At 46.2% G+C, this 24,182-nt stretch overlaps 1 protein-coding gene across 1 annotated transcript in view; it reads left to right on the top strand.

The window, feature by feature from the left end:
- The first annotated feature begins 863 nt into the window (after positions 1-863).
- Positions 864-24,182, top strand: part of LOC149466279 (uncharacterized) — a 139,235-nt gene continuing 115,916 nt past the window's right edge. Inside the window, exons 1-8 of the mRNA XM_089672727.1 lie at positions 864-1,080; positions 1,174-1,354; positions 6,521-6,667; positions 8,556-8,705; positions 8,825-8,903; positions 10,374-10,465; positions 12,882-13,002; positions 13,436-13,540. Of these exons, the coding sequence (XP_089528853.1) occupies positions 1,277-1,354; positions 6,521-6,667; positions 8,556-8,705; positions 8,825-8,903; positions 10,374-10,465; positions 12,882-13,002; positions 13,436-13,540 (772 nt within the window). The 5' untranslated portion in view covers positions 864-1,080; positions 1,174-1,276. The remainder of the gene's footprint in view (positions 1,081-1,173; positions 1,355-6,520; positions 6,668-8,555; positions 8,706-8,824; positions 8,904-10,373; positions 10,466-12,881; positions 13,003-13,435; positions 13,541-24,182) is intronic.

Below are 24,182 nucleotides of genomic sequence, written 5' to 3'. Positions count from 1 at the left end.
TAGTATTTGCTCTGCCCCAGAGCCACCTTTAGAGGTTAAATGTCCTATGAAAGGACAAAGTCGCTATTTTGTTGTAGCCTAGAGCAAGCATTGTATGTCCATTTTCTTGTAGCCCAGAGTCAAATGGCATTGTGGCCATTTAGTTTTATTCCTGCATTTAGATACTCCTCTCATAATAATACAATTTTTTTTACCTCCTCTTCCTCAATAAAAACACTATTTCCAGCCTGAACACACATCAGGAAGGTCTTTCTTCTTTGGACTACAACAAAATGGCTACCTCCTTCATTGGGGACAATTTGTTCCCATATTGGTAATATTGTTTCATATAAAATTAGAAGCAGACACGGGTTACTCCAGTCCAATGACACACACAAAGTTTGCCACTTTGCTAAATATAATTAGAAACAATTTTTATGCTACAAGAAAATGGCCACTTCCTCTCCTTCATTGAGGACACTTTGTGCCCCTGTATTTTGCCTCTAGTGTTTGCTCTGCCCCAGAGCCACCATTAGAGGTTTCATGTCCTGCAAGGGGGACACAGTTGCTATTTAGTTGCAGCCTAGAGCAAGCATTGTTGTTCCATTTTCTTGTAGCCCAGAGCCAAATAGACTTGTGGCCATTTAGTTTTATTCCTGCATTTAGATACTCCTCTCATATTAATAATAATACAATTTTTTTTTATCTCCTCCTCAATAAAAACACTATTTCCAGCCTGAACACTCACCAGGAAGGTCTTTCTTCTTTGGGTTACAATAAAATGGCTACCTCCTTCATTGAGGACACTTTGTACCCCTGTCTTTTGCCTCTAGTATTTGCTATGCACCAGAGCCACCATTAGAGGTTTCATGTCCTGCGAGGGGGACAAAGTTGCTATTTTGCTGTAGCCTAGCCCTAGATCAAGCATTGTTGTGTCCATTTTCTTATAGCCCAGAGCCAATAGGGTCCATTTTGTTGTAGGTCACAGTAGGAAGGGGTGGAGCTCCAGTAGTTGTTTGAGGCTGGAGAGTGGCTGGTTAGTGAGGAGGAGGAAGCTATTACGTTCATACTGCTTGACCTAACAGAGCGATCTCCCCCTGCGTATGTCCCCATCCCTCCCCCCTCTCTCTCTTTATATTTTGAAGTAGGATGCTTGAGCGTACGTCTTATATGCTTTGCCTCTTATCATTACAGATATCTTGTAATTAAAGGAACACTCCAATCCAGCAGAACGCCCAAATTGAAGGCCAGAACTGTTTTTCGGGGAAAGGCCTTGAAACAGATCACCTGACCGAAAATGGAGAAGGAGCCAAGTCACGTGACTGAGAGGATATTAAACCTCACCCTGGAGATCGTCTACCTGCTGACCGAAGAGGTGAGGACCAAAGAGGTTGCTGGGATTATAAAAGACCTGGAGGACCCTGGGTAGGATCATGAGCAGCAGAGACATTTCTTGCTCCGTAGCCAAGCAAGGGAATGCCCCCGCTGCTTACGATTGGCTGTTGGGATGGCTCACGCGGGTCAAGCTCATCCCTAACCCTGGGGAAAGCGATGATGAGGCGCACGGGCGTGGATGTAACATTTACACTCTCGGCCTCACCCTGCCCAGAGATTTTCCAGCTTGCAGGACAACAATCTAAGCACCAGCCGGCTGGGAATGATTGTTATTGGGGTGGAGCAAACAAGCGGAAATCTCTTTATACATACAGTGTAGCGCCCACCACTGATTTTAAAGCAGCATTAAACCCGAAAGAAAACATTCATTATATTGCAGCTTCCCAATTCTTAGATGTGATGGCTGCATTAGTTTCCTTTATTTTTAGGCTTTCTTTCTTCTCTTTTCATCTGGTGATCCAGCCAAGACCCTGCATTCACTGTCCACTCTCCCCGGACCCTGCATTCACTATGTCCGCTCTCCCTGGACCCTGCATTCACCATGTCCGCTCTCCCTGGACCCTGCATTCACTATGTCCGCTCTCCCTGGACCCTGCATTCACTATGTCCGCTCTCCCTGGACCCTGCATTCACTATGTCCGCTCTCCCTGGACCCTGCATTCACTATGTCCGCTCTCCCTGGACCCTGCATTCACTATGTCCGCTCTCCCTGGACCCTGCATTCACTATGACCGCTCTCCCTGGACCCCGCATTCACTATGTCAGCTCTCCCCGGACCCCGCATTCACTATGTCCGCTCTCCCCGGACCCCGCATTCACTATGTCCGCTCTCCCCGGACCCCGCATTCACTATGTCCGCTCTCCCCGGACCCCGCATTCACTATGTCCGCTCTCCCCGGACCCCGCATTCACTATGTCCGCTCTCCCCGGACCCCGCATTCACTATGTCCGCTCTCCCCGGACCCCGCATTCACTATGTCCGCTCTCCCCGGACCCCGCATTCACTATGTCTGCTCTCCCCGGACCCCGCATTCACTATGTCCGCTCTCCCCGGACCCCGCATTCACCATATCTGCTCTCCCCGGACCCTGCATTCACTATATCTGCTCTCCCCAGACCCCACATTCATTATATCCGCTCTCCCCGGACCCTGCATTCACTATATCCAGTCTCCCTGGACCCTGCATTCACTATATCCGGTCTCCCTGGACCCTGCATTCACTATATCCGCTCTTCCTGGACCCTGCATTCACTATATCCGCTCTCCCCGGACCCTGCATTTACTATATTTGCTCTCTCCGGACCCTGCATTCACTATATCCGATCTCCACGGACCCTGCATTCACTATATCCGGTTTCCCCAAACCCCGCATTCACTATATCCGCTCTCCCTGGACCCTGCATTCACTCTATCCGCTCTCCCTGGACCCTGCATTCACTATGTCCGCTCTCCCTGGACCCTGCATTCACTATGTCCGCTCTCCCCGGACCCTGCATTCACTATATCTACTCTCCCCGGACCCTGCATTCACTATATCTGCTCTCCCCGGACCCTGCATTCACTATATCTGCTCTCCCCGGACCCTGCATTCACTATATCCGCTCTCCCCGGACCCTGCATTCACTATATCTGCTCTCCCCGGACCCCGCATTCACTATATCCGCTCTCCCCGGACCCTGCATTCACTATATCTGGTCTCCCTGGACCCTGCATTCACTATATCCGCTTTTCCCGGACCCTGCATTCACTATATCCGCTCTTCCCGGACCCTGCATTCACTATATCCGCTCTTCCCGGACCCTGCATTCACTATATCCGCTCTTCCCGGACCCTGCATTCACTATATCCGCTATTCCCGGACCCTGCATTCACTATATCCGCTCTCCCCGGACCCTGCATTCACTATATCCGGTTTCCCCGGACCCTGCATTCACTATATCTGGTCCCCTGGACCCCGCATTCACTATATCAGCTCTCCCTGGACCCTGCATTCAGTATATCTGGTCTCCCTGGACCCTGCATTCACTATATCCGCTCTCCCTGGACCCTGCATTCACTATATCCGCTCTCCCTGGACCCTGCATTCAGTATATCTGCTCTCCCTGGACCCTGCATTCACTATATCCGCTCTCCCCGGACCCCGCATTCACAATATCCGCTCTCCCTGGACCCTGCATTCACTATATCCGCTCTCCCTGGAACCTGCATTCACTAAATTCTGTCTCCCCGGACCCCGCATTCACTATATCCGGTCTCCCTGGACCCTGCATTCACTATATCCGCTCTCCCCGGACCCTGCATTCACTATATCCGGTCTCCCCGGACCCTGCATTCACTATATCTGCTCTCCCAGGACCCTGCATTCACTATATCTGCTCTCCCTGGACCCTGCATTCACTATATCTGCTCTCCCCGGACCCTGCATTCACTATATCTGCTCTCCCCGGACCCTGCATTCACTATATCCGCTCTCCCCGGACCTTGCATTCACTATATCCGCTCTCCCCGGACCTTGCATTCACTATATCCGCTCTCCCTGGACCCTGCATTCACTATATCCGGTCTCCCTGGACCCTGCATTCACTATATCTGGTCTCCCTGGACCCTGCATTCACTATAACTGCTCTCCCCGGACCCTGCATTCCATTTATCCGCTCTCCCACAGTGCACAGAACATGGAAATGCTAAATACCTTTTCTCATCCGCAGTATATAGCAGTCTTATGACTTCTATCAGTGTCCAGCTGGGTACTGGTTAATCTTGTAGGAGGAGTTTTCATGCTCCTCTGACTGTCCTATGAAGCTGCATAACCCTTGACCCTCTGTCTGAACAGTTCTGATTGGCCCTGTGCTGATCACGTGCACCCTCCTAAAAAAGGAAAAACTCTCTAGCAATGCAAACTAAACTGAGCATTTGCAGAGTGCCTCCTAGAGATTTGTTCTGTCAGCAGATAGATTGGGGACAGTAGAAGAAGGGAGGATCAGAGACGTCAAGATCTAACATCCTTTTTACACAATGCAGAGGATTAACCCCTTAGGTTCCACAGTGAGTATAACAAGCATGCTTTACTGCATATATAGACTGATTGTACTGCTTTGGGTTTAGGAACACTTTAACTTCTTCCCTCCGGTCCGTACTCATATGTGCAGCCTCTCAGTGGGTGGGTCTTAATGCAGAGAGGCCGCCTATATGTATACCTAAAGGTAAAAAGAAGTGTGCCAAGAGCGCTCCTGGCTCAGTTAGTGGCAGCTAGCTCTACTTGTGATCGGGAGCTTTCCGATCATGTGACCACGGTGACAGCCAATCACGTTGAAATAAGGAGGAGCAGACTTCGCTCAAGACCGGCCCTGTGAGCGTCCTTAGTCCATTCCAGTGTCTGCGGTGAGATAAGGGAGAGCGGACGCCACTCAAGACCAACCCCGGGAGTCCAGCGTGTTGTATGTGTGTGGTGGCCTCAGCACCATGCTAACCATGCCCACTGATGCGTTTTGCCTCACCCATCGGGGCTTGGTCACAGAGGCGTGGTGCTGAGGTCACCCCACACATACAACACACTGGACTCCCGGGGTTGGTCTTGAGTGGTGTCCGCTCCCCCTTATCTCACCCCAGACACTGGAACGGACTAATGACGCTGCTCCCTTCCTTCCCATGCCGTTGGGGTGATCCTATCTGCTTATCTGGCTTTGGAGCGGCACCATTAAGCTTTACACATGGTTTGCGTAGCCAATCGCGGTGGTCTCATGATCAGATACCCCGCCTCCCGAACATCTGAAAACCCTTATTGAGGTTAAAATGATCAGCTTTTATTCATTCATGTAAAACCTGTCTGCTGTGTCCTGTACTCATTCCTCCAGAGTGGTGTCTCACTAATGCTGGATGTGTGTTACTGGCCTGATCACCATGCGAAAACATGCGAGGGGGAAAAAGGCCAAAGAAAAGAAAACAGGTGCAGTCACCACATCTAATGTTTGGTAAGCTGCAATATCCTACATTTTTGGGTTTAATAACGCCGTAACAGAAACCAGCACCGCTCACAGAGTCCAATGATGCAATATCTGTATTACTCACTGCCACATCCAGACAGGAATGTGAAAGAGTTTACACCATGGTAGCTTCTTCAAAGAGTTCTCTGTTTCAGTTAGAGATTCAGCTTAATGATTTTGATCATCTTAAATTATCATTTAAGATTGTTTGATCGCTTCCCCTCCGCCCTATAGCAGAAGTACTGCTACAGGGCGACAGGGCTGCGCAGAATCACGTCTGTGTGTGTATGTATATATATATATGTGTGTGTGATTTGCCTTTCTGGGTAGGGGCGTGCACGCCACCCTACCTGCGCCGCCATTGGCGGCTCCAGATTTCAATCACCAGGTCCCGGCCAGAGATTCCCCGCTGGCACCCGGCGATCGCCGAGTAACACTGACAGGGGAGAGACCTGTGTATAATCAGTAAAGGTCTCTCCCCTGTCAGCAAGGACATGCTGCTTTGTATCTCTCTGCACCACATGTATCCCTAGTAAAACACACACAACACACAGTTAACCCTTTGATCGCCCCAGATGTCAACCCCTTCCTGCCCAGTGCCATTAGTACAGTGTCAGTGCTTTTTATTAGCACTGATCACTGTGTTGGTGTCACTGGAGATGTCAGTGACACCAAGTCAGTTCCCCCACCAGTGTCAGAATGCCCACCGCAGTCCCGCTATAAGTCGCCGATCGGCGCCATTACTAGTATAAAAAAAAATGCCAGTATCTATACCGCCATTTGTAGACGCTATAACTTTCACGAAAAACAATTAATTTACACGTATTGGGATTTTTACACGTATTGGAAGTGCATTATCCAGGAGTATGCAAAGTACAGCTGAGCTTGCAGAGTGCAGTGGCCAAGAGTATGCAAAGTACAGCTGAGCTTGCAGAGTGCAGTGGCCAGGAGTATGTAATGTACAGCCCATTGTACAAAGTGCGATAGGAATTTGTAAAGTACAGCCCAGCATACAAAGCGCAGTGGTCAGGTTTATGTATTCTGGGAGGGTCACATGACATCACTGTTAGTAAAACACAGACCCGACAGGATGAGCATATAACATTGTATGGATATTTATCTCCATGGACAACACAACTTGATACTTTTTCTTTACTTGTAGAATTATATAGCCTTTAAGATATCTGATGGCTTGGTTGCTTCCAAAGAAATGAAGACCCAAAGTCAAGTGGAGCCTCCATCTCCACCCCCAAGCAACAAGGAGGTCCAGGAAGTCACCAGCGAGATCAATGAGCTACTAAACGGAGAGGTGAGGAGGATTCTGGGAGGTCACATGACATCACTCTTATCACTGATAATAGAACATAGAGTTGACTGAATAGGTGAGGAGGATTCTGGGAATGTCAAACACAAACCTTAATGGAGGTTTTACAGACCTTGTTATTGTTCACTGCTAAAACAAATTAAAGGAAGTCTTTGTAATCTAGCATCAAGTCCATGACACTCCTTGGATATTGATCTGGTCAGTTAAGTAGCAGAGGGGGGTTGTTATTGAGTTTCAGCTGCTTTGGTGTTCATAAAATTAACAACAGGTGCACTAGATGGGCAACAATGAGATGACCCCCAAAACAAGAATGGTTTTACAGGTGGAGGCCACTGATATTTTTTTCCCTACTCATCTTTTCTGACTGTTTTTCACTAGTTTTGCATTTGGCTAAGATCAGTGTCACTACTGGTAGGATGAGGCCATACCTGGACCCTACAGAGGTTGAACAGGCAGTCCAACTCCTCCAGGATGGCACATCAATACGTACCATTGCCAGAAGGTTTGCTGTGTCTCCCAGCACAGTCTCAAGAGCATGGAGGAGATTCCAGGAGACAGGCAGTTCTTCTAGGAGAGCTGGACAGGGCCGTAGAAGGTCCTAACCCATCAGCAGGACCGGTATCTCCTCCTTTGTGCAAGGAGGAAGAAGATGGGCACTGCCAGAGCCAGGGGCGGACTGACCATTTGGAAACTCGGGCACTGCCCGAGGGCCCGGGGTCAGTAGGGGGCCCCATGAGATGCCCCTGGTACCTTTTTCATAGGCTTTTTTGAGTTTGGGCAAGGACACAGGGGCCCCATGATCCCCTATTGCCCAGGGGCCCCATGAGTTGTTAGTCTGCCCCTGGCCAGAGCCCTACAAAATGACCTCCAGCAAGCCACTGGTGTGAATGTCTCTGACCAAACAATCAGAAACAGACTTCATGAGGGTGGCCTGAGGGCCCGACGTCATCTAGTGGGCCCTATGCTCACTGCCCAGCACCATAGAGCTCGATTGGCATTTGCCATTGAACACCAGAATTGGCAGGTCCACCACTGGTGCCCTGTTCTTTTCACAGATGAGAGCAGATTCACCCTGAGCACATGTGACAGACGTGAAAGGGTCTGGAGAAGCCGTGGAGAACGTTCTGCTGCCTGTAACATCGTTCAGCATGACCGTTTTGGTGGTGGGTCAGTGATGGTCTGGGGAGGCATATCCATGGAGGGATGCACAGACCTCTACAGGCTAGACAATGGCACCCTGACTGCCACTCGGTATCTGGATGAAATCCTTGGACCCATTGTCAGACCCTACGCTGGTGCAGTGGGTCCTGGGCTCCTCCTGGTGCATGACAATGCCCGGCCTCGTGTGGCGAGAATATGCAGGCAGTTCCTGGAGGATGAAGGAATTGATACTATAGAATGGCCCCCACGCTCGCCTGTCCTAAATCCAATAGAACACCTCCGGGATAGCATGTTTCGGTCCATCCGACGACGCCAGGTTGCACCTCAAACTGTCCAGGAGCTCAGTGATGCCCTGGTACAAATCTGGGAGGAAATTCCCCAGGACACCATCTGTGGTCTCATTAGGAGCATGCCCCGACGTTGTCAGGCATGCATACAAGCATGTGGGGGCCATATACACTACTGAGTACCATTCTGAGTTGCTGCAATTACATTTCACCAAAATGGACATCAAACGATGGGGCATCCTTACGTTCCTAACACATTACCCAGTCCATATCAGTATAGATATCCAGCAGGAGATTTCTCCCCATTGAGATCTGATGGGTTTTCAAAGTGTTCCTTTAATGTTTTTGTGTGGTGTATTTACGAATTTAGGATATTTAGTCTGGTTCGGATGGTGGCATACTCGTGTTTTTTATTTTTTATGTAGAATTCTATAACTTTCAAGTTATCGAAAGGCTTCGTTGCCCCCAACTTGAAGACCCAAAGCCCTACAGCACAGCCTCCATCTCACTCCCTGGGAAAGAACAGGAATGTACAAGATGTCATCACAGAGATCATCGATCTGCTGACAGGAGAGGTGAGCGGTGCCGGGAATTCTGGGACATTCTCCAGTAACAGGACAAGGGATGTGTCTGGATGGTGACTGTATCATTGTGTGTGTCAGGTTCATACAAGGTGTCCTATTTTTCCATGTAGGAAGGACAATGTTTAGAAGGACACAAGGATCTGTACAAGGAGGTTATGATGGAGAACCATCCGCCGCTCACATTACCAGGTAAGAGAAGGCTTTCATTTCTCATAATACCTAGTACACACTAATAGACAATCGGGTGAACGATCGTTCACGTGTCCTCGGGCCCATGTGGAATATGAGGATGCCTAAAATGGTACAAACAATGGAGAACCAAGGACAGAGGACATCTTCCCGCATACGTAGCTACAGTCCATGTGTGCTGTGGTCGTGCATGAACTTGCTCGTTCAGTTTTTATAGGACGAATACTGTACTGATTAAACAAAAATCAAGAGGAGCTGAGACTTTTAATAAACAGACACTCATCTGCCCAAGGACCCAGCGCCATCCTTCCCCAGGCCGGTTCTTCACCGGTCTTCGGGTCTCCAGTGCCGGCATGTTCACTGTGGGCAACCGGCTGTGATTCCCTAGGGCATGGGTGTCAAACAAACCCTCCAGCTGTTGCAAAACTACAGGTCCCATGATGCCTCTGCCTTCGGGAGCCATGCGTGTAACTGTCAGCCTTGCAATGCCTCATGGGACTTGTAGTTTGGCAACAGCCGGAGGGCCGCCAGTTTGACACCCCCGCCCTACGGCTTCACACTGCACATGCGTGAGCCCGCGCTGCACTTTGTGAATGTTGCTGCCGGAGGGCGGGCATGGAGTAGAACTTCTGGTGGATCCGCTGCGGCGATCCAACCGGAAGTGGGAGGGGGTACCTGTCAAAGCTAGGTAGCCCCTCCCCCCAAAAAAACAAATTTCTTCTAAATGTGGCAGAAGGGGAGGAGAAGGAGTGAAGTTCCTCTAAAACGAACAAAAAAAATTTTCCAACATGTGTCTTTGGAAGTTTTGGTCTGAGCAGTCCATTTCGGCTCTTGAAAGCAGTGCACGAACGAACAGGAGATTGAACGACTGTTCCGAAAATGGATATTTTTGTACGACTTTCTAATAGTGTGTACTAGGCTTAGAGTGATTCTAAAGGAAAGATGAAATAAATAACAAACATGTCATATTTACCTGCTGTGTGGTTTTGCACGGAGCAGCCCGATCCTCTAATTTTGGGGATCCTGGCTCCTCCACCCTTCCGAGTGCCCCCCATAGCAAGCCTCTTGCTATGGGGTCCACTCGATCAGGCTTGCTTCTGAGCCATGCTCTGCAGAGCGCAGTTTGGCCCCACCCCTTGCTCTCTCCTCATTGACCCACTGGCTGTGATTGACAGCAGCAAGAGAAAATGGCTCCCCTGCTGTGTGAGCCCAATGAAGAGGGAGAGTCCCCAGAGAGCCGAGGCTCTCATGCACATTGCTGGATCGAGATGGGGCTCAGGTAAGTATAAGGGGGCGAGGAGGGGGGAAACTCCACCCAGAAGGTCCTAGAATGCATTAAGGTAAAAAACCTTGAGCCTTTAGAACCGCTTTAAAGGAGAGAAGAGAATCGAAGATCCACCTAGATACACACATCCTCTGATATAAAGACATAGAAACAATGTATTCAGTCAGTGTGTGTGTTTCCTACAGATGGACCCAGTAGCGGAAACCCACCCGTGAGATGTCCCAGCCCTCTGTATTCCCGGGATTCAGAACCGCTTGGGATCCAAAAGGATGACCAGGTATTTGGAATCCAAGGAAATATGAATTAATAGCTACACCTTACCATTTAGCTTTTCCAAATAAAAATACAGTAAAATACCTCATTACAGCTGGTATACAGTCACTGGCCACTTTATTAGGTCCACCTCCAGTATTGGGTTGGACCCCCTTTTGCCTTCAGAACGGCATTAATTCTTCGTGCCATAGATTCATCATAATTTTTTTTTTTAATTTCTATTCTAATCTATTTTTATTTTTTTTTATTCTTTTCTATTATTTTATTTTCTGTTCTATTTTGTTTATTTTCTATTCTATTTTATTATATTCTTTTATTTTCTATTCTGTTCTAATCTATTCTGTTCTGTTTTACTCTATCCTTTTCTATTCTATTCTCTTCTTTTCAAAATTCAAATTTTGGAATATGGCTATAGTCATTCTATTCTGTTCTTTTCTATTCTGTTCTATTCTTTTCTATTCTATTTTATTCTATTTATTTTTTATTCCATTCTATTCTGTTTTGTTTTCTATTCTAATCTATTCTCTTCTCTTTTACTTTATCCTTTTCTATTCTATTCTGTTTTATTCTATTCTCTTTTCAAAATTCAAATTTTGGAAGACGGCTATATTCATTGTATTTTATTATTTTCTATTCTGTTCTATTATTTTCTATTCTATTCCTTTTTTCTATTCCATTCCATTCTATTCTGTTTTGTTTTGTTTTGTTTTCTATTCTAATCTATTCTGTTCTATTTTACTCTATCATTTTCTATTCTGTTTTATTCTATTCTCTTTTTTTCAAAATTCAAATTTTGGAAGTTGGCTATAGTCATTCTATTCTGTTCTATTCTTTTCTATTCTATTTTATTCTATTCCTTTTTTATTCCATTCTATTCTGTTTTTTGTTTTCTATTCTAATCTATTCTCTTTTATTTTACTCTATCCTTTTCTATTCTATTCTGTTTTTTTCTAATCTCTTCTTTTCAAAATTCAAATTTTGGAAGACGGCTCTATTCATTCCATTTTATTATTTTCTATTCTGTTCCTTTTTTTCTATTCCATTCTGTTCTATTTTCTAGTCTAATCTATTCTGTTCTCTTTTACTCTACCATTTTCTGTTATATTCTGTTTTATTCTATTCTCTTCTTTTCAAAATTCAAATTTTGGAAGACTGCTATATTCATTGTATTTTATTCTATTCTGTTCTATTTTTTTCTATTCTATTTTATTCTATTCTATTCTGTTTTGTTTTCTATTCTAATCTATTCTGTTCTCTTTTACTCTATCCTTTGCTATTCTATTCTGTTTTATTCTATTCTCTTCTTTTCAAAATTCTAATTTCCTAAGATGGGTATATCTATTCTATTCTGTTTGTTCTATTCTTTTCTATTCAATTCCTTTTTTTTCTATTTTATAATATTTCTTTCTTCTATCAGAATAAAAACAAAACCAGCGCTTGAATCTTCATGCTCCACAGTGAAACGTGGTGTCTGTCACTTGTTGAGGTGCAGCCCTCTAAAGATTGGGGAATCTTGATACTACCAAAAGGAAAAACACAAAAGGGTGCACTGTCTTCATGCAGTAACGTGATAAAAAAAATGCATTTATAAAAAAAGTAACAAGTGCATACTCACAAAACAAGGATCATAAAAACAGACAAGGTGCCAAATGTTTCAATCCCGCACAACGGGGGTCCTATAGTGTGACTATCCGGTTGAAATGGCAAATGCGTTTCGGGAGTCAAAGGGAGGAAGGGAGTTGGACTCCCAAAATGCGTTAGCCATTTTAACCGGATAGTCACACTCTAGAGGAAGGGCGTTCGACTCCCGCAACGCGTTAGTAATTTCAACCATATAGTCACACTATAGGACCCCCGTTGTCTGGGACTGAAACATTTGGCACCTTGTCTGTTTTATATAGGGATAGGAGTTGATCAGGTGTAGACATCCTTGATGAGAAGACGTGGCTTACAATTGGTGTTCCAATTCATCCCAAAGGTGTTGAGTGGAACTGAGGTCAGGGTTCTGTGAAGGCCACTTGAGTTCTTCCACACCAAACTGGTCAAGCCATCTGTTTATGGAGACCGTCTTTAAGCCACGCAGTCAAACTGGAAAAAAAGGGTCTTCCCAAACTTTTACCACAAGGTTGACCTAGTCTTTGTATATGGTAGCATTTCTGGTATCCTTCAGTAGAAATATCTTCCACCACTTGGAGGTGGGTTCACATCAATTTGGCCTTATAGTGGCTGTAAATGGCCAGGTGTCCACAAACCTTTTGGTTTTATTTATTTATTATTATAGGCATTTACAATTCAAGAAGTGGGTTTAGTAACACTTTTAAATACAGAGTTTGTGGAAGAAGATGTTAGAACATCAAAAACGTTTTTCGTTCAAGAGGAATAATACACAGAATATATAAATCATTCCTGTTTATATGTAGGTTATACTGGATACAAACCAGACTGACTGCAGTACGGAAGCCAATGAAAAAGTAGAAGATCTATCTGTGATAAGTGATGATCCATGTAAGGAGGAGGAGATCCCTCCAGAGATCAGCACAGGTGAGGAATAAACACTAAATCCAGAGAAGAGTCCCAGATCCTCCTTGTTCAGTCACTACAACAATCTCTTCTTCTCCCCCTCCTCTGTCAGTAGACAGTAATGGGAGGACAGTATGTGCCCAGTGGGGGGGTCAGGAGCCATCAGCCTCTATTAGACTCTGGCTCTCCTCCTCACATCATGTCATTGAGACATTACCAGTCTCCCCCCACACACACAACAATCTCTTCTTCTCCCCCCTCCTCTGTCAGTAGACAGTAATGGGGGGACAGTATGTGCCCAGTGGGGGAGTCAGGAGCCATCAGCCTCTATTAGACTCTGGCTCTCCTCCTCACATCATCTCATTGAGACGTGACCAGTCTCCCCCCACACACACTCTCTGGGGTCTCTCATACATCTCAGTACAGGGGGCTTCACTCTCAGCTTTATTCACAGACCCCGGAGACACCAGAGAGACTCGGAGAAATGTCAAAGCTGAAGAGGAAGAAGATATTCATGTGGTAATTAAAGAAGAGGAATTTCCTGTTGAGATCAACACAGGTGAGGAATAAACACTAAATCCAGAGAAGAGTCCCAGATCCTTGTTCAGTCCCTAAAACAATCTCGTCTTCTCCCCCCTCCTCTGTCAGTAGACAGTAATGCGGGGACAGTATGTGCCCAGTGGGGGGTCAGGAGCCATCAGCCTCTAATAGACTCCGGCTATGAGCCATGTAAGGAGGAGGAGATCCTTCCAGAGATCAGCACAGGTGAGGAATAAACTCTAAATCCAGAGAAGAGTCCCAGATCCTCCTTGTTCAGTCCCTACAACAATCTCTTCTTCTCCCCCCTCCTCTGTCCGTAGACAGTAATGGGGAGACAGTATGTGCCCAGTGGGGGAGTCAGGAGCCATCAGCCTCTATTAGACTTCAGCTCTCCTCCTGACCTCAAGGTGCACCTTTAGCAGGAGGTGGGGGTGCAAAAGTATTAGGACCTTCAACTTATGCAGCTGAAGTAGATCACAGCTTGGTGGTGGTGATGGTGGTGGTTGTGGGGAACGCAACATTGGCCTTTTCCCTTTGGGTGCTAAAGGACCCTGCCCCTGAACTGTTCACTTTTGTATCATTGTGTGCTACCAGCCAAGACACATCACCAGTCTTCAACCACACACCTTATCTTGGGTCTCTCATACATCTCAGTACAGGGGGCTTCACTCTCATCTTTATTCACAGACCCCGGAGACACCAGAGACACTCAGGGAGACGTCAAAGCTGAGGAGGAGGAAGAAGGATGTGCGAGGATTAAAGAGGAGGAATTTACTATAGAGATCAACACAGGTGAGGAATAAACACTAAATCCAGAGAAGAGTCCCAGATCCTCCTTGTTCAGTCACTACAACCATCTCTTCTTCTCCCCCCTCCTCTAAATATAGAAAATGATAGATTATTAACTTTTTTTTTTTTTTTTAATTTCTGAAAACATTTATATATTTGTCTATTTATGTTACTAAAAGGGATGTAGGTCATTTGTCATTTTATGCTTGCTAATCCTTGAACTATTTCTATCCCCTTCCATTTTTTTTTTTCCTCCAGATGGAAAGCATGACAGGAATGATCTAGGCACGCACCATATTCCATTAGAAAACCCCACTACCCCAACTCTTCTCCTAGTACTTCCCAGTGGAGATCTGTCTGATCCCTCCACGCACGGGGACAGCTTTCCCAATCATTCAGCTGCCATCATCCATCATCCATCAGCCAGAGGAGGTGAAACCTTCCGTTGTTCTGACTGCGGGGAATGTTTTTCCAAGAGGGAACTTCTTGCCTCACACAAGAGCATTCATTCAAAGCCGTTATCGGCTGAGAGTTGCGAAGATCCTCCTCGGAAATTATATGTGATTGAGCATGAGCTGATTCCTATGAAGCCCTACTCGTGCTCAGAATGCGGGAAATGTTTTACCCAGAAAGGACACGTAGTTTTGCACCAGAGAACTCACACCGGGGAAAAGCCCTATTCGTGTTCCGAGTGTGGAAAGGGTTTCCCAGCCAAATCGGCCCTCTCTAAACACAAGAGAATGCACACCGGAGAGAAGCCGTTTTCATGTTCTGAATGTGGGAAATCCTTTTCTTTCAATTCGGCCCTGACCAAACACAAGAAAACTCACACGGGGGAGAAGCCGTATTCCTGTTCGGACTGCGGGAGATGTTTTTCTCAGAGAGACCACCTAATCGCCCATCAGAAGACACACACCGGGGAGAAGCCGTTTTCCTGCTCCGAATGCGGGAAGAGTTTTGCTAAAAAAGGCAATCTCGAAACGCATCAGACAATTCACACCGGCGATCGTCCATATTCCTGCTCCGTGTGTGGGAAAGGTTTCCGCAGTAAATCCAATTTGCTGAGACATAAGAAGGTCCACAGAGGCCTCAAACCGCACGCGTGTTCTGAATGTGGGAAGCAGTTTAAGACAGAATTTGCTCTTAGTCTACATCTTCGATCCCATGAGGCTCCGGGGATAACACTGATAGGATGTAGCCAAGTAGTGTGATTGTTGTCGGTAAAAAAAAAAATAGGCAACTTTTTGCTGATTGCTTGTGCTACTCCTTATTTCAAACTAGCTTTGGTCCAGCTCCATACTTGTTTGTTTCTATCTTTGTAGCAACTGAAAAACAACGTGTCTATTTTCGTTCCATTTTAATCTGGACAGATTTGTACAGTACACTTTATGGGCAAGGATTTGTGGACACTTGATCAACTACTAGTGATATAAGTGATGTGGACTTTCCTCCATATTATTAGGTTGAGTTCCAGTGTTCCCAGTGAAGGATACTGTCATTACTATAACTTACAAACATCTTGACACTTTGTGGGAACAGTTTGGGGAAGGCACTCAAGTGGCCTGCAGAGAACCCTAACCTCAAACCCTATTGAACACCTTTGGGATGAATTGGAATGTTGATTGAGAACTAGGTCTAGTTGTCCAACATCAGGACATGAGCCCATGTTGACTGTGAGCTAGGTCTTGTTTATCCAACATCAGTACCTGCCCCACGTTAATTGAGAGCTAGGCCTTGTCCAACATCAGTACCTGACCCCACGTTGATTGAGAGCAAGGTCTTGTCTTCCAGCATCAGTACTTGACCCCACATTGAGTGAGAGCTAGGTCTTGACGTTCAACATCAGTACCTGACCTCACACTGATTGAGAGCTAGGTCTTGTTTATCCAACATCAGTACCTGACCCCACGTTGATTGAGAGCTAGGTTTTGTCATCCAACATCAGTACCTGACCCTAAGTTGATTGAGAGCTAGGTCTTGTTAATACAACATCAGTACCTCAGACAACATTGACTGACAGCTAGGTCTTGTCGTCCAACATCAGTACCTGATCCCACATTGATTGAGAGCTTGGTATTGTCATCCAATATCAGTACCTGCCTCCATGTTGATTGAGAGCTACAGTAGGTCTTGTCTTCCAGCCTCAGTATCTGATCCCACGTTGATTGAGAGCTAGGTCTTGTCGTCCAACATCAATACCTGAGCCCACATTGATTGAGAGCTGGGTCTTGTCATCCAACATCAGTACCTGCATCCATGTTGATTGAGAGCTAGGTCTTGTTATCCAACATCAGTACCTGACCCCACATTGATTGAGAGCTAGGTCTTATCCAACATCAGTACCTGACTCCATGTTGACTGAGAGCTAGGCCTTGTCATCCAACATCAGTACCTGACCACATGTTGATTGAGAGCTAGGTCTTGTTTATCCAACATCAGTACCTGACCCCACGTTAATTGAGAGCTAGGCCTTGTCGTCCAACATCAGTACCTGACCACATGTTGATTGAGAGCTAGGTCTTGTCTTCCAACGTCAGTACCTGACACCACAAATGCCCTTTTGGCTGAATGGGCACACATATTCAAAGACGCACTCTGAAATCTTGTGGAAAGCCTTCCCAGACGAGTGTAGGATGTTATAGCTGCAAAAGGCCAACTCTATAATAATGCCCATGATTCTAGAATAGGATGTTCAACAATCTCACATCAGTGCAATGGTCAGGCATCCAAAAATGTGTGGCTACAGTTCACTATATAGCTAGAGGTTTGTGGACACCTACCACTATAGACTTACAAAGACCTGGCGCTTCCAACTTCGTGGCCACAATTTGGGGAAGGCCTTTTTTGCCAGCTCCATAAAGACATGGGATGGCAAGTTTGGTGTGAAGGAACTGTGGCCGGCCCAGACCTCTTACCTCAACCCTACCGGAAGGAGGCAATGCAATGAAAACACTTGGCTGTGGGTATATTTGTAACTTTCTCTTTACTGAAAGCACACATCATCAAATGATACACTCGGAAATGGCCAACAATACAATAAACAGCTTGAAAACTGTGGACATTTGTGCTTCATATATTATTGAACTGTGATAATACCCCTCCTTGTTATGGTGTCATGCACTGATTTAGCTGGGCTCAATATAAGGACGCAAGGTTTCATGAGGTTCATCTGGGGGTGCAAAGGGTTTACATTTGCATAGGTCATCAGATGGGAAAAATCAGCTTACAACACTCTGAACTGCTGGTGATGACAAAGTGTAAGGATGGTGTCAGTGGATGTCCACAGGTAACCCAGTTTGGACATCGCGGGGTATGAGATTCGCTCCATCAGATAGACCTTTTCGAAGGCAGACCTCCTATATCACCTTCACTGAATAGCCCCACCCTTAAATCCAGTCCGGTGACATCACAGGCCCTTCCTCTTCTTTGACCGTGGTGGTGGTGGGTGATCCTCACTCCTGGACAGTGTGGTGCTCATGACAAGCAAGTAACATTCTGTCCTGGAGTACTGTGAGCCCAGAACCATGGTGGTCTGGACCTTGTAGCTCTCCTACAGCTTGTCTATCTGCCCCATTCTGGCACTATATCCACTGGAACATTTGCATTTTGCAGAGCGGAGTAGGATTGGCCATGGACCACTTCAGTTACCATGGATTAATTAATTACCATTGGCCAGCTGAAACATATTGCAATAGATATGAACGAAAAGTACTTTTTTTTTTTTTGAAAGTTTGCAGAAGGTTCATCCAGGCCACCATGATGTCTTATGCAGGCCATAGATGGGGAGAAAAACGGCAGATTTTTCTTTTAAAAAACGAAAATTCGGTCGTTCAAGCGGCCGACGTTACCATCAATGGTAAAAAAAATCGGCCGATTTTCATCCCTTCTACAGCTGGCAAAAAGTGTCCCTGCAGAGAGCTCCGCTATTTCTGACAGTTCCTTCACATTTACAGCGGTTGAAACATTGTATCTATTTGTTTCCATTTAGGATACAGATGTTTTTATTCGGAAACAAATAGATACAATGTTTCAACCGCTGTAAATGTCAAAGAACTGTCAGAGAACTGTCAGAAATAGCGGAGCTCTCTGCAGAGATACTTTTTGCTGGACTGGAATTCTTATTTTCATCCTACTTCTTCTTCTTCATCCTCATCCTCATCATCTTCTTCTTCTTCTTCATCATCCTCATCCTCTTCTTCTTCATCCTCATCCTCTTCTTCTTCATCCTCATCCTCTTCTTCCTCTTCTTCATCCTCATCCTCTTCTTCCTCTTCTTCATCCTCATCCTCTTCTTCTTCCTCATCCTCTTCTTCTTCCTCATCCTCATCCTCTTCTTCTTCATCATCCTACTCCTCTTCTTCTTCCTCTTCCTCTTCCCCCTCCTCCTCCTCATCCTCTTCATCCTCCTCATCCTCTTCTTCTTCATCTTCATCTTCTTCATCTTCATCTTCATCTTCTTCATCTTCTTCTTCATCTTCATCCTCTTCTTCTTCATCTTCATCCTCTTCTTCTTCTTCATCATCCTCTTCTTCTTCTTCATCCTCTTCTTCTTCATTCTCTTCTTCATCATCTTCATCCTCTTCTTCTTCATCATCCTCTTCTTCTTCTTCTTCATCCTCTTCTTCTTCTTCTTCATCCTCTTCTTCATCATCCTCTTCTTCTTCTTCATCATCCTCTTCTTCTTCTTCATCATCCTCATCCTCTTCTTCTTCATCCTCTTCTCCTTCATCCTCTTCTTCTTCATCCTCTTCTTCTTCCTCTTCTTCTTCTTCATCCTCTTCCTCTTCTTCTTTTTCTTCTTTTTGTCTTCCTCTTGCAGGTCACTGCTCATGCGCAGATTTTTTATCGGTAAAAAATCGGCCGATTTGCCCACTAATTGCCGCGAAAATCGGCCGATCGGCAAAATCGGCCGATTTTTTTCCAACTTTACCGGAAAAAAAAAACGGCCAAAATACCGAAAAACGGCCGACCAAATCGCCCACTAACGATCCGAAAATCGGCCGATTTTATTTTCGGCCGAAAAATCGGCCGATTTTCGACCCATCTATGGCCTGCATTACTCCCAGGTGGTCCCTCCATGATGGCCTGGACTCACAGATAGTGGGTTGGATGATATTCAAGTTGTGCAGCCCCTGATACCAGGGCTGTCTTAATGCCTCGGTACCTGCTGGGCAATTCCCAGGGGCCCCAGGTGCTTGATCTTGCATTACATTATACTTGCCAATTGTTCCGGATTTGCTAAGACAGTCATACTTTTTACTAAGCTGTCCCGGGATGGCTCAGGCAGCGTCACAGAACATGTACTGCGCCCTCCTGATCCTAGTATTGTGCCCCCGTGATCCCAGTATTGTGCCCCCCTGATCCCAGTATTGTGCCCCCCTGACTCCCCCTGTACTGTGCCCTCCTGATCCCAGTATTGTGCCCTCCTGATCCTAGTATTGTTCCCTCCTGATCCCAGTATTGTGCCCTCCTGACTCCACCAGTATTGTGCCCTCCTGATCCCAGTATTGTGCCCTCCTGACTTCCCCTGTACTGTGACCTCCTGAACCCAGTACTGTGCCCCCCCAACTCCCCCTGAACTATGCCCACCTGATCCCAGTATTGTGCCCCCTGACTCCCCCTGTACTGCGCCCTCCTGATCCCAGTATTGTGCCCCCGACTCCCCCTGTACTGCGCCCTCCTGATCCCAGTATTGTGCCCCCCTGACTCCCCCTGTACTGTGCCCTCCTGATCCCAGTATTGTGCCCCCATGACCCCCCTGTACTGTGCCCTCCTGACTCCCACGTACTGTGCCCTCCGGATCCTAGCATTGTGCCCCCCTGATCCCAGTATTGTGCCCTCCTGACTCCCCCTGTACTGTGCCCTCCTGACTCTCCCCTGTACTGTGCCCTCCTGATCCTAGTATTGTGCCCCCCTGATCCCAGTATTGTGCCCCCCTGACTCCCCTTGTACTGCGCCCTCCTGATCCCAGTATTGTGCCCTCCTGATCCCAGGATTGTGCCCCCCTGACTCCCCCTGTACTGCGCCCTCCTGATCCCAGTATTGTGCCCTCCTGATCCCAGTATTGTTCACTCCTGATCCCAGTATTGTGCCCTCCTGACTCCCCCAGTATTGTACCCTCCTGACTCCCCCTGTACTGTGCCCTCCTGATCCCAGTCTTGTGCCCTCCTGACTTCCCCTGTACTATGCCCTCCTGATCCCAGTATTGTGCCCCCCTGACTCCCCCTGTACTGTGCCCTCCTGAACCCAGTACTGTGCCCCCCTGACGCCCCGACTCCCCCTGTAATGCGCCCTCCTGATCCCAGTATTGTGCCCCCTGACTCCCCCTGTACTGTGCCCTCCTGATCCCAGTATTGTGCCCCCCTGACTCCCCCTGTACTGTGCCCTCCTGATCCCAGTATTGTGCCCCCTGACTCCCCCTGTACTGTGCCCTCCTGATCCCAGTATTGTGCCCCCCTGACTCCCCCTGTACTGTGCCCTCCTGATCCCAGTATTGTGCCCCCATGACCCCCCTGTACTGTGCCCTCCTGACTCCCACGTACTGTGCCCTCCTGATCCCAGCATTGTGCCCTCCTGATCCCAGTATTGTGCCCCCTGACTCCCCCTGTACTGTGCCCTCCTGATCCCCGTACTGTGCCCTCCTGATCCCCGTACTGTGCCCTCCTGATCCCAGTATTGTGCCCCCTGACTCCCCCTGTACTGCGCCCTCCTGATCCCAGTATTGTGCCCCCCTGACTCCCCCTGTACTGCGCCCTCCTGATCCCAGTATTGTGCCCCCCTGACTCCCCCTGTACTGTGCCCTCCTGATCCCAGTATTGTGCCCCCCTGACTCCCCCTGTACTGTGCCCTCCTGATCCCAGTATTGTGCCCCCATGACCCCCCTGTACTGTGCCCTCCTGACTCCTACGTACTGTGCCCTCCGGATCCTAGCATTGTGCCCTCCTGATCCTAGTATTGTGCCCTCCTGACTCCCCCTGTACTGTGCCCTCCTGACTCCCCCCTGTACTGTGCCCTCCTGATCCCAGTATTGTGCCCCCTGGCTCCCCCTGTACTGTGCCCTCCTGATCCCCGTACTGTGCCCTCCTGATCCCCGTACTGTGCCCTCCTGATCCCAGTATTGTGCCCCCCTGACTCCCCCCTGTACTGCGCCCTCCTGATCCCAGTATTGTGCCCAAAGATCCATTATCTCCTGCGCTCAAAGACTCATCAAACGGGCGTTAGTAACAAGCAGCGTGTTGTGTGTTCATCCGCTGGTGATCAGAGGTTGTGCAGCTCTATCATGAAGCTGGGGAAGCTTGATAATACTGTAGAAGAAGATGAAAGAAAGAGCGCACAAACCTTGCGCATTACCTCAATAAATAGTGACTAATTTTATTATTAAGGAAATATACTCACAAAGTGATGGTATAACAGGCATAAGTAACCATAATCCAAACAGGGTTACAGGTAAATCCAAAAGGGGGGGGGGGGGGATGAAGGCTAACGCATTTCGAAGGGTGCTCCCTTCTTCATCAGAGCTGGGTTGAGCAGATAGAGACTTCAGTATGGCAGAGTTCCCATGGCAAGGAGACATTCAGCCACTGAGTGTCAGTATTACAGCAGTTCAGGAACTGTAATATTGACACTCAGTGGCTGAATATCTCCTTGCCATGGGAACTCTGCCATACTGAAGTCTCTATCTGCTCAACCCAGCTCTGATGAAGAAGGGAGCACCCTTCGAAATGCGTTAGCCTTCATCCCCCCCCCCCCTTTTGGATTTACCTGTAACCCTGTTTGGATTATGGTTACTTATGCCTGTTATACCATCACTTTGTGAGTATATTTCCTTAATAATAAAATTAGTCACTATTTATTGAGGTAATGCGCAAGGTTTGTGCGCTCTTTCTTTCATCTACTTCCCCAGTATTGTGCCCCCCTGACTCCCCCCTGTACTGCGCCCTCCTGATCCCAGTATTGTGCCCCCCTGACTCCCCCCTGTACTGTGCCCTCCTGACCCCAGTATTGTGCCCTCCTGACCCCAGTATTGTGCTCTCCTAGTATTTTTGCTATAGTGCGGACGGGAAGTAGTTGATTTGCCCAAAGGCCCAAGATGATTTTAAGATGGCCCTGCCTGCTACTAAATGCCTAGCGGTGGGGGGGGAAGGAGGGGGAGTTAACCCTTTGATTGCCCCACATGTTAACCCCTTCCTGCCCAGTATCATTAGTACAGTGTCAGGGCTTTTTATTAGCACTGATCACAGTATTGGTGTCACTGGGGATGTCAGTGGCAGTTAGTCAGTCCCCCCCCCAGTGTCAAAATGCCTGCTGCAGTCCCGCTATAAGTTGCTGATCGCTGCCAAAAAAATAACAAAATTTCCAGTATCTATACCACCATTTGTAGACGCTATAACTTTCACGTAAACCAGTTAATTTACATGTATTGGGATTTCTTTTTAGCAAAGACATGGAGCAGAATACATTTAGGCCGCAAAAAACACCCGCCTAGATAGAGGGGGATGGATCCCTTTTTGTTTCTTTTTAGCGGATCGGATGGGACTGGAGGTAGGTGGGTGTAAACCAGTGTTAGTTTTTGGCATAATTTTTGTCAGCTGCATATTTCCAGTGAGGAATACAAAACGAAAACAACCCCAAATTTTCATCAACCAAAGAAAACTATGAAGAAAATCAATTCCATTTTCATCAGCCCATTCAGAGCACTGTGCATTACAGGTCTACTCAGAGTACCGTCCAGATCACTGTGCATTACAGGTATGTATTATATTAAAATATATCAAAGAAAAAACAATTAAAGTATAATAAAATAAATATATAATATTATATTGAAAATAAATGTAATAAACATAATAGATTAAATGTAAGAAAATATATTGCCACAGCACCACCTGCCTGGAATTTGCATATTCTCCCTGTGCCTGCGTGGGGTTTCCTGCAGGTACTCCGGTTTCCTCCCACACTCCAAAGACATGCTGGTAGGTTCATTGGATCCTGTCTAAATTGGCCCTAGTATGTGTATGTATGAATTTAAGATAGGGACCTTAGATTGTACACCCCTTGAGGGTTAGGGTCTGAAGTGAATGTACAATATATATGTAAAGTGCGTAAATTGACGGCGCTATATAAGTACCTGAAATAAATAAATAATAAATATTGAAAATAAATATAATAAACACAATAAAATAAATATTTTAATCATAATTAAAATGAATATAATAAACACAATAAAATAAATCTAATTGGAAAAAATATATAGTTAAAACAGAATATATAAAACGATTTTGAAAATAAATATAATAAGGTACATATTAAATTATATTGCAAATGGATATAATAATCATAATAAAATAAATCTATTAAAATATATTGAAAAGAAATGTAAAAAAACATCAAAACAATAAATGTAGAAAATAATAAAAAAAGTTAAAACATATCATTAACATATATATTACAAATTATATTGAAAATAAATATAAGATACATAATAAATGATATGGAAAATTAATATAATAAACATAGTAAAATTAATCAATTAAAATGTATTTGAAATAAATACTTATATATATATATATATATATATATATATATATATATATATATATAATACTGATTCTGCCAGTGCACAACCGACTGTGTGCTAACCCAGAAGGTCGCATGACCCCCTCCATCCAGTCCAGACAGAGAGTTTTGGGACCCCCACCTGTTCTCATAACCGGAAGACATTGCCCCTCCTCCAGGGACTGATCTATAAGCATTTCTCTTTAAACTTCTTCTGGATCATAATGAAATAGCCACAACCTATACTCATAAAAATGTCAGTATTCCTCCCACCGCCAGAGGGCGTCAGTCTTTGTAGGCAGGAAAGTGTCCTCAGAGCA

Source organism: Staurois parvus, unplaced genomic scaffold (genome assembly GCF_062004578.1).
Source record: "Staurois parvus isolate SC_StPar_1 unplaced genomic scaffold, SC_StPar_1.0 ptg000132l, whole genome shotgun sequence".
NCBI classification, from domain to species: domain Eukaryota; kingdom Metazoa; phylum Chordata; class Amphibia; order Anura; family Ranidae; genus Staurois; species Staurois parvus.
Note: the sequence above shows the minus strand (reverse complement) of the source record. Positions and strands in the feature narration are given on the sequence as shown.